Genomic DNA, 12127 nt, shown 5'->3' with positions numbered 1-12127 from the left:
CGGCCTCATCTTCAACGGGATCGCGTAGGTGCGCATGACCGGTTGATGAAAGATTATTTTTCGCCGGACGCAACTTTTGATTTGGAACGATTTCGGCGCCGTTTTCGAATGAGTCGCCAACTATTTTTACGAATAGTTGGTGATTTAGAAAGCGTTTATGCATTCTTCTAACAACGGGCGGACGCGAGAGGTAAACCGGGATATTCAACAATGCAAAAATGCACGGCGGCAATTCGTCAACTAGCATACGGGACTGCGAGCGACGCCATGGAAGAGTACTTACAGATGTCAGCGACAGTGGCTCGTGAAGCGCTTCACACATTCTGCGAATGTGAGTATTAATATTCTAATTATTTATTTCAAAACCGTAACATTTTAAGCATGAATTTCATAAAATTTGTTAAACTTAGGTATTCCACAACTATATCATAAAAAATATTTGAGGAAGCCGACTCAAAGCGACGTACAAAAAATATACGAGGTGCATCATCAAAGACATGGTTTTCCCGGGATGCTTGGTAGCCTCGATTCCATGCATTGGGAATGGGAAGCCTGTCCTGTTGCTTGGCAAGGTCAATATCATCGGGGTGATCATGATGGGCCAACAGTTATTCTTGAGGCGGCTGCATCATTTGATCTTTGGATATGACATGCGTTTTTTGGGACGCCCGGTGCACTAAACGAAGATGAGAAACTTGCTAATCTATTAAAAACACAAAAAAAGGAAACGAATTTCAGCATTCGATCAGATTTGGTTGAACATCTTTGGAGTAATAAGCAAGATGACGGCGATGACGGAGACTAAAAATAGTTTTAATTTTTTTATATGTTTTTTTATTCAATTTATTTTGTATTTTAGTATTATTGTATTTTTTTATTATTGTATTAAATATTATTGTATTGGTTTTTTTGTTTTAACAAAAAAAGAAAAATGTTGGGCTTCGAAGCCCCCTCACCATAGAGGGGCATTATGCCTTGGGGCTTCGATGCCCCCAGTGCCCACGTGACGCTGACATAACACTGTGGAGGGACTTCGAAGCCCCCCACCATAGCACACCGCCTTACTAGGTTTGCCATCTAATTAAAAGGAGTAAAGTTCCAACTTTAGTATTTACCGTATTTTATCTACTAAATCTCTTATAAACTAGTGACATTTTGTGTATTCAAGTCCTGCATAGGGTGTGGTGTCACAAGTAGAGTAAGCTATAATAGAAAGTGTGTTTTCGTTGAAAAAAAAAAACGTTAATGAAATCCATATCTTACTTTCAAAGTTTTGTGATTGGTGCCGGGAGCGACCCTTTCATTGAAATATAAAAACAATCATTTTTGGCCACTATATTTAGGGGTCCTTAGGTTTTTGGGAGTCAACTTCAATTCTTCAATTTGTGATTGATTTCGGAAGATGTTTAAAGCCTAATGTAAGAAGGCATCCCCACACTACTAATTTTTCAATCATATGACAAGTTTTTTTTGAATGATAAAAATGTTGGTGTTATCTAGCAAAGACCGGTTTAAGCCACACAAAACACAAAATAAGATGAAGAATAAAAAACAATAAAGCAAATTGGTTGTTCCAAAAAAAATAATAAATCTTTTTTAAAACTCAAAAAAATAGTGGATTCTTGTGATGATAACAACTTATTAATTACTTAATCCATGTTTTGTAGAAAAATCATTAATAGAGACCGCTAACTTTTATATAACAAATTTGGATTCGGATATTGAAACGCAGGCCGATTGACCTCGAGCATTTTAATATTTTGGCTGAACCGAAATAAAAAGCCCATAGACTCTAACGGGTTATTTGATTTTTATTTTTATTTTTAGTTTTTAAAATTAGTTTTGGCTCAATCCCTTAATGGATTATGGATAAAAAAAGTTTTGGACCCAATATATTTAAGATAATTAAGGTCGATACCTATTTTATAATTTTTTTAAATATATATATAAAAAAATCACTATCGAGCCCGGGGTCTCACTGGAAGCAGTCTATCTATTACTATGGGGTAGAGCTAAGGCTGTCTACATCTTACTCTCCTCAGACCCTACCATGGTTTTGCTATTGGTGGAATTTACTAAGTATGATGATGATGATGATATACATAAAAAAAATTTGCCCCCGAAAATTATTGGCCATGGCCGGTTGTCCGACTCGCACTACCTTAGAGCCAACCCTGTTGAAATGGATATCTAAATTCCGTCGAAGTTTTAATTATTTGCTATTTTTTAAAAAATATATTAATATTTCTTTTAAAAAAATATTTCAATTATCCGAAATATCTGAAAAGTTTTAAAAAGCTTATCAGAAATTTCTACTTAGCAATAACTATTTAATAATTAAAAAAAAGATTTCAGATATCTAAAATATCCGAAACTTTTAGAAAAATGAACCCGAATCCAAAAATTTTTAATAGTTTAGGTTAAGAGTTTTTGATAATTCGGGTCCGGGTTCAGATTTATTAAGGTGAAGATTAACTTGGTTAATCGTAAGCGATATAAAAGTATCTATTTTTTAAATTCAAGGCTTCATTTGAATCTTCATTGGCTTTCATTTCTATTTTCTATTGTAGTCCAAGGTAGGGGTGTTCATGGTCCGATTTATCACACCCTTGTCCCTTAGCAATGCAATCTAGAGGTGCACAAAACAACCGGCCAGACCCGACCCGCCCCTACCCGCAAGTATGGACCGGGTTGGGTTCCCTCTGGAACTGTACCCGGAACCGGAACCGACCCGGAACCGGTGGAACCGGTTCCACCAATACCTGGTCGTACCCTACCCGAAACCCGAAAAAAACCCGACGGAACCGGTCAAAACCTGGTCAAATACCCGACTATACCCGGAACCGGTTCCTACCTGGACCCGATTTTGACTTTTGTTGACTATACACGGTTCCCGTTCCTACCCGATTCCGGTTCCTAAGAATACCCGGTTTGTGCACCTCTAATGCAATCTACACTTGTTAATGTAACATCCTACTTTTGAAATAATAAATAAGAGAATTTTTATCTATTTAATTGAGTATTATTATTTAATTATGTTAATTAATAACAATAAGTGGATTTGTGTGCTTGAAAATAAAAGCTGGATCAGGGGATGATTATGGCCCAAAGGTCTATGGGCTTACACTATATAAACCCTTAAACCTTCCATAAACCCTAAAACCTTCATTCCATCACCTTCGCCTACACACACTCAACACACATACAAACACTCTTCCCTCCCTGTCGGATTCAAATCCAAGAAAGAATGAAGGCTAAGCAACGTCCGATTAGCTCAAGCAAACAAGAGAACACATCAAGGTCCTCGTGTGGAATCCGACCTGAGGCAAAACAAGATCCAAAAAGGTACGTTTTGAGTTAAAAGGTCAAATATTTGAGGTTGGTTTGCCATGAAACTTGGTAAGATAGTAAATTGGATACTGGCATATAAGAAAAACATAAACTTGGTGAAAAACGGGTTAACAGGCGTGATTCGGAACGAACGGGTAAAGTTCGGACCATGCAAAAGCAATTAGACGAGGTTGTTATGACCCAGAGCTCGTTGTAACAGTAAAACAGGTTATAAAGAAAGGTTAGAGGAAAAAAATGGTTGAAAGAACGATTAAAACGAACAACAGTTCGAATCGCAAAAAGGTAGGATCGCATCGCACAGAAATGCGATGTAATTCGTTCAGACATGCGATGCGATTGGTTCAGACATGCAATGCGATTCGTTTATGTCATGCGATGCGATTCATTATGTCATGCGATGTAATTCGTATTACCATGAGATGTGATTCTTAATGTCATGCGATGCGATTCGTATTACCATGAGATGCGATTCGTTTATGTCACACGATGCAATTCGTGGGCATGGGATGCGATTCGTTTATGTCATGTGATGCGATTAACTTGCTATGCAAATGCGATTCAAAAGGGATGGTAACTCCATTTTAACTAAGTCAGATTAGTTCACTGACTTGGGTAGTAAGACTCAGACCGAAAGATAGTTAATTAACACTCATAATTGGTATACAGTTAGCCGTGCCCAGCTAAAAAGAGGTGTTACAATCAATTCCGAAAGAAATAGGACCCATGTGAGTTCTATCCCCTTTCCTTGAAATGTTTTTGAGGCTGTGTGCATACTTGTAAGAAAAGAACAATACATTTATATATAAATGTTGTATGAAATTAACTAAACTAATGTAAGAATTTGCCATATGATGTTTATTGTGGTTATTGTTATATGATTGTAAGAGTTATGTAAGAAGTAGAATGTAAGAGTCAGGGTGACAGACCCTTATAATAAATGTGCAAGAGTTAGAGTGGCCGACTCTATGATATCGGTGCAAGAGTTAGGGCGGCAGACATTTATAATATTTGTGCAAGAGTTAGGGCGACAGACCCTTATAATATCCGTGCAAGAGTTAGAGTGGCCGACTCTATAATATCGGTACAAGAGTTAGGGTGGTAGACCCTTATAATATCTGTGCAAGAATCTAAGAGTAAATGAATGAATATGTAAGAATAAATTTATGAATATGTAAAAAGTAAGAGTAAATGTATGATTATGTAAGAATATATACATGAATATGCAAGAGAAGTGAGAAAGTAAGTGAAGGTTGAAGGTAAGAATAGTATCTTCAGATATGAAAATGTATGTTAACTGTGTAAGACTAACCTGTGACTTGTTAAACTAGAACTCGCTAAGCGTAGCTGACTTTTAGTATACACGCAGGTGAATAGAATGAGGTAGCTAGCTTGAGGAGTACACATGACACTGAGGAATGAAGACTGGCATCGAAAGAAGCAAGAGTTGTTTTATTTATGTTTTGAAAATAAGACATGTTTGGAATGTTTGTTTAAGTTAAGATTATGTAATGATGGTTGAAGTTTTAATTATTTCGCAAAAATTTTAATTAACTCTGATAGTTAGAATTGCATTTATTAGTAAATCCAACGTCTAGTGTAGGACCCGGGGGTCCAGGGCCTTACAGTTAAGGTGAAGATTAACTTGGTCAATCATAAGCGATATAAAATTTTCTCTTTTTTTTACTTTCAAGGCTTCACTTGAATCTTCATTGCCTTCCATTTCTATTTTCTATGGTATTCTGAGAAAGGGTTGTTTATGATTCGATTTTCACGGTTTTTGGGTCAAACAATGAACCAAACCGTTAGTAATGGTTTTTAGTATTTTTAAACCATAATCAAATCATAGAACTCTTTAACTGAACTAAATCGTTAATAATGGTTTGGTTTCACTGTTTGGGCCTTTTGGGTTTTTATACAGATTGTTTAACTTAAGGTATGATATATTTATAGTAAGAGAAAATTCCCAAAATAAGTATTTATGAAAACAAATTTCTAATTTTAGGTACCATTTGTAAAAAATTCTAGAAATAGGTATTATAAACTAGTCGTAACGAGTAGTTTGTAGAAACCAATTAAAACTTGCCACGTGTCCTTAAACTAACCGTAACGAGCACATTCACTAATCATTTACTCGTCACGACTAAAATAAGTTTCATCCTCGTAATCAACGCCCACGAGTAATTCATAAGTCATTTAGTCGCGACGAGTATATTATAAGGTTAAACTAGTCGCGGCGAGTTAACTACTAATAAACAACGTCTCATGTAGGGAATGTAAACCAGGTAAACTAGTCTTCACGACTAAAGGACTTAGGAATTACTCGTGGGCGTTGATTACGAGACATGAAACTTGTTTAGTCTTGACGAGTAAATGATTAGTAAACATGCTCGTTACGGTTAGTTTAAGGACACTCGACAAGTTTTAATTAGTTCTACAAACTACTCGTCACGACTAGTTTATAATACCTATTTTTAGATTTTTTTTGCAAATGATATCTAAAACTAGAAATTTATTTTCATAAATGTTTATTTTGAGAATTTTCCCTTATAGTAAAGTTGTCAACAATTTGCAAATATCGAACATGTTTAAACACAATCTCTCCAAAGTCTAAGTTTAAACACAAGTTGTTCGAAACACACATCAAAATAACTATATGACCAAACTTCAATATGCCAAAATACATCAAGAAGCTAATGGTTTGGCTTAGCACATTTTCTAATTCATTGCAAGTGTGTGTGTTTATATATATATATAGGGTAAGGATCCTAAGAGAACCATTGGCAAATTGAGAACTTTAAGAACCATTTTGGACCACTAAAAAAACCCTCTAAAAATATTAAAAAAATTATAAAACAAACAAAACCGAAAATTTTAAAAAAGTAAAAAAACCAAAATTCTTATATTTCATTCCGGTTTCATTAAAAAAAACCGATTTTTTTTTCTTTTGAATTCGTATTATACCTATACACATATGTATACTTTCATTTAATCTCTAGTTACGTAATATACACATATGTACATTATCATTTACCTTAAATTATACATATGTGTATAGGAAAAAACATGTGTGTACATATTATACATATATGTATAATAAAAAAACCGATTTTTTTTCTTTTTAATTCGTGTTATACCTATACACATATGTATACTTTCATTTAATCTCTAGTTATGTAATGTACACATATGTACATTATCATTTACCTTAAATTATACATATGTGTATAGGAAAAAAACATGTATGTACATATATGTACGTATTATACATATATGTATATGTATAATTTAGCTAAACCGAGAATTTTTTTTTACGTTTTTTTTAGAAACCGGGATGATAAATAAGAACTTTGGTTTTTTTACTTTTTTTTATTTTTGTGTTTTTTTTTTGTTTTATGATTTTTTTTTATTTTTGGGTTTTTTTGTGGTCCAAAATGGTTCTCAATTCCCAAAAAGTTCTCACATGATCCTGATCCTTATAAGGGAGGGATGTTTTGAGAACCATGTTGAGTTTTAAGAACTTAAGAACTCAATTCTAGGCCACACATTTAATTAAATGGATTGGAATATGTGGTTGAGATTAAATCTGCCAAAAAAGTCAAAGTAGGAGAGATAATAAATATGTAAGTGGTTACACTAACTTTTACGTCCGTTACACATGTGTAAAAAGTCGACTCTGTGCGTAAAAAATTCTGTAATTTTTTTGCGTGTATGTAACTTACATATATTACGCATGTGTAAAAAAATTCGAAAAAAAAATCGTTACACTGAGATCTTTCGAGTTCTTAAAACTCAAAGGGGTTCTTAATTGAAATCTCCCATATATATATATATATATATAGGGTTAGGTTCAAATAAGAAGTTTGATTTTCCCAAGAAGGCTAGGAAGGAGGGTATTTTTGTCTTAACACTTTTATATCAAAACCCACTTATTTTAATCTCAAAACTCACTTACATTAATTTCAAAAACACACTTACATCTTCACTCATCTCCTACATCCACCACCATTCCACCGCCCACCGCCACCACACCCGTCACCCACCGCCACCACCTCGCAGGAAAAGTCCGAAAAAACACAATGGAAAACACTATAAAAAACACAATGGAAAAAAACACTATAAAGAAAACACACAATGATAAAAACACAATGTAAAAACACAATGAAAAAAAAACCACAATGAAAAATACTATTGTATAACACAATTTTGTAAAACACAATTTGGTAAAACACAATTTGTAAAAAACCCACTATTTTTTTTTTAATTTTTATATTACAATATGGTACTCATATTAAAGATAAAAAGATACCCGTTATTATGGTGAATTTGTTTTTCAATAAAAACATCTTAAAAAACAGTTATGGACGTTTTAAAATGATAGGGGAATTTGGCATGTGCTTTGCATGTGGAGAGAGAAAATCAACAAATGTGTTATTCCTTTTACACCCTTTCCCATATGTTCACACTTGATTTCCCCTCTAAACTAATCTCAATCCTCCATGTTCAAAATCAATGGACAAGATTACTTCCTATCTTTCATACAAAAACTATACTTCCTATTATAACCTAACCATATATATATATATATATATATATAGGGGAGATTTCAAATGAGAACCCCTTTGAGTTTTAAAAACTCGAAAGAACTCAGTATAACGATTTTTTTTTCGAATTTTTTTTTACACATGCGTAATATATGTAGGTTACATAGACGTAAAAAAATTACAGAATTTTTTGCGCGTCGAGTCGACTTATTACACATGTGTAACGGACGTAAAAATTAGTGTAATCACTTACAACTTTATTTTCTCTTCTACTTTGACTTTTTGGCCAGATTTAATCTCAACCACACAATCCAATCAATTTAATAAATGTGTGACTAAGAATTAAGTTCTTAAGTTCTTAAAACTCAACATGGTTCTCAAAATATCTCTGCCCTATATATATATATATATATATATATATATATATATATATATATATATATATATACACTATCAATTCTAATTTAACAAATATATTCAAATATAATCTAAAATATTTTAAGAAATTAAATATAATTAAATTGTACAATACGGTTGGTTTTTGATATAAAATGTAAACCAAACCGTTCGTTATGGTTTGAAAGTTTTGAAACCAACCAACCAAAACTTAAGAAGAAAACCAACCATAAAACCGAACTAATGACCGGTTTGAACGGCTTTGCGATTTCATACCGAATCGTGAACACCTCGAGTCTAAGGCATAAAAAATTACATTCAACCCGGGTTGAATAACTTTTGGTTCTTGAATCTCATCTCTTTCCACTTGATTCTAGTTGACCCATTTGTGAGAATATTCTTTTTTGGAAAAACTTTCTGCTTTTTAAACTTTATTCTCACTAGGAGGGCTAATGAAGTTTATTATCCTTTAGTTTCTTTAAGGTATCCATTGAAAACTATCTTTTCGTGTTGTGTTCTAAGTTGTTGAAGGTCTCATGTTTAACTTGAAATCATAACCCCAAACCCTTTTTGAAAAGACAAGTTGAGACTCTTTCCATCAGTGGTGAAACTTGGACAAAAATGTTTGGGGACCCCGGGCCACGAGTAAACTCTGCTCCCGCTTCCCGTATCATATTTCATATGATGACTTTTAACATGATTAGTGTGTACCATATTAACTTGTTTTGTAGATGGTATTCAAGGCATAACTTAAAGAGAAGCGTGGTAAGCATGATTGAATTATCATAGAAAGAATCATGTTTCGCAAGGTTTGATTCCTCCTTTCGATCACCCCATTATTTGTTGTGTATTGGTTGGAGTTAATTATGAAACTATTTCACAGTTTGTTGAACTCATAACTTAGGTAGTCGCCACTTCAATCTCATTGAATGGCTTTTATCATTTTACCGAATTGATTTTGTATCCCGGTTTGGAAAACCTTGAACACATACTTCAAAGGCTATGTGAATGTTTCAGCAAGTAACATGATAATAACGAGATAAGACACTTGCTCATATTTAGACAATTTTTTCTTAATGCTGAGACATTGTTAAGGGACAGTTTATTCAAAATCCAATTAGTGACACGTCTCTTGCTCATACGCTCTAGATGGCAGTGTCATATATGGTTGAATCTCAATCCGATTTGCATAATAGAATTATTACATGAATTACTCATACGAAACACGCAAGTGAAAAATATTATTTAAAACCAAATAATACTTGTTTATGTAATAGTAAAATACCGGAGATGAAAAATTATTCTAAATGATAAAAGTAAGCAACTTGAATACGGCAATTATTATTTTAATATAATGAGATGCTCTAACCCGTTTAAGAGAAAAAAAAATATATATATATAAAGAATGTCATGGTGAGGTGATTTTTAAGTTTCCTGTAATGTAATCTAGTTTCCTTCATCCCTCCTTTGTCCTTGCAAACATTTTGGCAAAAGTGAGTTCTTTATAAACAATACAGGGTTGAGGGTTTTATTATCAAGGTATCTAAGGGGCCTGCTCGATTGCCTTTCTTCAGTTCCACAAGATACATTAACCCCCAGAGTATCTGAGTGTTGCACCAACCAAACTCTGTCGCCCATTCCACACAAGCGGTAGAGCAAGTAAGGTTTTTTACTTTTCTTTTTTAGAATCTATGAGACTAGAACCCTTAACAATTTGGAAAAGACCACTATTATATACTCACTTTATACAATAGTGGTTTAAATTATTTAAGCGTATTTAATTATTTATACAAAGTGATCTGATACCAAAGTCTAAGTTTTTTTAGTTAATACTTACATGTGTCAATCTAAATGAAACATCTTTTAAGGTCGTAAGACATCGAATATGATCCACATTACAATTAACAGGCGCACTATGTCACCTTGGATTGTTTTCAAGAATTAAGAGTGTTCTTGTAGGAGTTTGTTTATGGATGGACCAATGATCAATTTTACCAAGAAAACATATTGCATATTGTTAAATCTTTCAATAGTAGGACTTTCTATCTTTCTCTTGTTGTTGGGTCTACAATCTAGTTACGCTTGGAACTAAAAGAGAGAAGGTCAAGAACCTTGACATTAGACTTTTCTCGCCAAAACCTTTCTTTCTTACTGTTTCTCACACACATCCCTTGTTTTCTCTCTTATCTTCAAAACTCGTCTCTTTCACACTTAAAAACAAAACTTTACCATAAAAACCAATATTATTTTCCACTTTCTCTTTTCCACCGTCTATACGATATACAGATCTTTAGCTCATCTTCACGCCTCCCCTCCTCAGACGCTAACGTTCTAACGCCTTGCCCCTCCACGCATAACACCCACCCGCACTACTACTATAACACCTGCCCAAATTACCAACTGGTTCTAACTCAGATGATTAACACACAGACATCCTAGAAATTAGTTAGGTACTTTTGACTAAAAACTAATGTTAATGTATGATAACCTTCCTCCCTCCCTCCTAAAGTCGTATCATCTATTGGAAATAACGGGACCATGGGTAGGTGCCACTTGTCTTGATGTGATGTCAAGTGCACGTCTTGGACAACTCATAAAGACCATCTATCTTTCATCTTACTTACTATTATTTTTTATTTAATGTTATTTACACCACCATATATCAAACAACAATTTATCATCCCTCACGACCCGTTGATAAATAAACCACCATCTCTCTCTCTCTCTCTAACCTTTTGATAAGCAGCGATCTCTCTCTCTCTCTCTCATCTCCTATAAGTTAAGCTTCCAATTGCTGCTGCTTTCAATTGCCTTTATCTGCTAATTCAACTCACTCTCACACAATAATAATCATCATCAAACAGCTGCCGCGATTCTCACTCTCACTCTTCAATCGATAATTCGTTGATACGATCACTTGAGATTTGATTTGATCCGTAGATCCGAATAATTCACCTCCAGATGAAGGTAACCAGACGCCTTAATTATTTATGCATCCGATTAACTGAATCGAACAATTTAGGGTTTTATGTTCGCTAGTGTCTGGCTGCGTAATTAGATTTGACTACAATTTTAGTTACTTTTGACTTTTATTCGTAGATTCATTTCATCTACTGTTGCGATCATAGGCTTTGTGGTATATCATCAACTAGAGGCTTTATTTTAAGCTTAAGCTAATAATTATATATGTGTTTCTCTACTAGTTAGGGTTCAATTTTCAGATAGTTTTTTGATTTTTGTTGTTATTGATTTGATTTGCATAAGATTGCACATGCTCAAATGATAAGGTGAGATAAGTTTGGCATATTGATTGATTGTTAAGCGTGTGATAGTTGAGTAATTTTCACCTTATAAGGATTGCTTATCAGTAGTTTGCTTTTTTAATGCCATTGCTGTAATTTACATTTAAATTATAAGTGTTATATTCTTCTTGTATTTAGGATTTTAGGATTTGACATAAGTAAGTTAACCTTTTAGTTGATAACTCAAAGATTGTATATAGAATAATTTGTTTCTGTACGGATTCGGTTTCACTTTCAGATAGTTTATTGACATTTTTGCATGTTTTTGATTGTTTGTGGATTTCACGATTGTATATTGAAACATTTGATTTTTGTTGTTATTTGATCTGGTTAACTCAAAGATTGCATATTTTCTAATGATAAACTGAAATAATTTGGCCTATTGATTGTTAAACAACTAATGTGTGATATTACAATTTTGATTTTATGTCATTGCTACAATTTACATATGAATTTGTGTTAAATTCTTCTTGTTTATTTTAAAGATTTTGGTTTGATTTGAAATGAATAAGTTAATATTAATCTTAAATCAGATGC

General features: G+C 33.5%; 1 protein-coding gene across 1 annotated transcript; it reads left to right on the top strand.

The window, feature by feature from the left end:
- Positions 1–210: 210 nt before the first annotated feature.
- Positions 211–649, top strand: LOC143627568 (uncharacterized). The gene is made up of 2 exons (XM_077097385.1): positions 211–331; positions 411–649. The coding sequence occupies exons 1-2, from the start codon at positions 211–213 to the stop codon at positions 647–649; spliced, it is 360 nt and encodes a 119-aa protein (XP_076953500.1).
- The last annotated feature ends 11478 nt before the right edge of the window (positions 650–12127 follow it).

Source organism: Bidens hawaiensis, unplaced genomic scaffold, assembly GCF_021521415.1.
Source record: "Bidens hawaiensis isolate Kalapana, Puna unplaced genomic scaffold, B.hawaiensis_p1.1 tig00000055_1, whole genome shotgun sequence".
Taxonomy (NCBI): Eukaryota; Viridiplantae; Streptophyta; class Magnoliopsida; order Asterales; family Asteraceae; genus Bidens; species Bidens hawaiensis.
Note: the sequence above shows the minus strand (reverse complement) of the source record. Positions and strands in the feature narration are given on the sequence as shown.

Bases quoted from the DNA above. Each gene is read 5' to 3' on its own strand.
- LOC143627568 (XM_077097385.1), top strand. From the start codon at position 211: ATGCAAAAATGCACGGCGGCAATTCGTCAACTAGCATACGGGACTGCG. The intron at 332-410 runs GTGAGTATTAAT...TGTTAAACTTAG, and splicing joins GCTTCACACATTCTGCGAAT to GTATTCCACAACTATATCAT.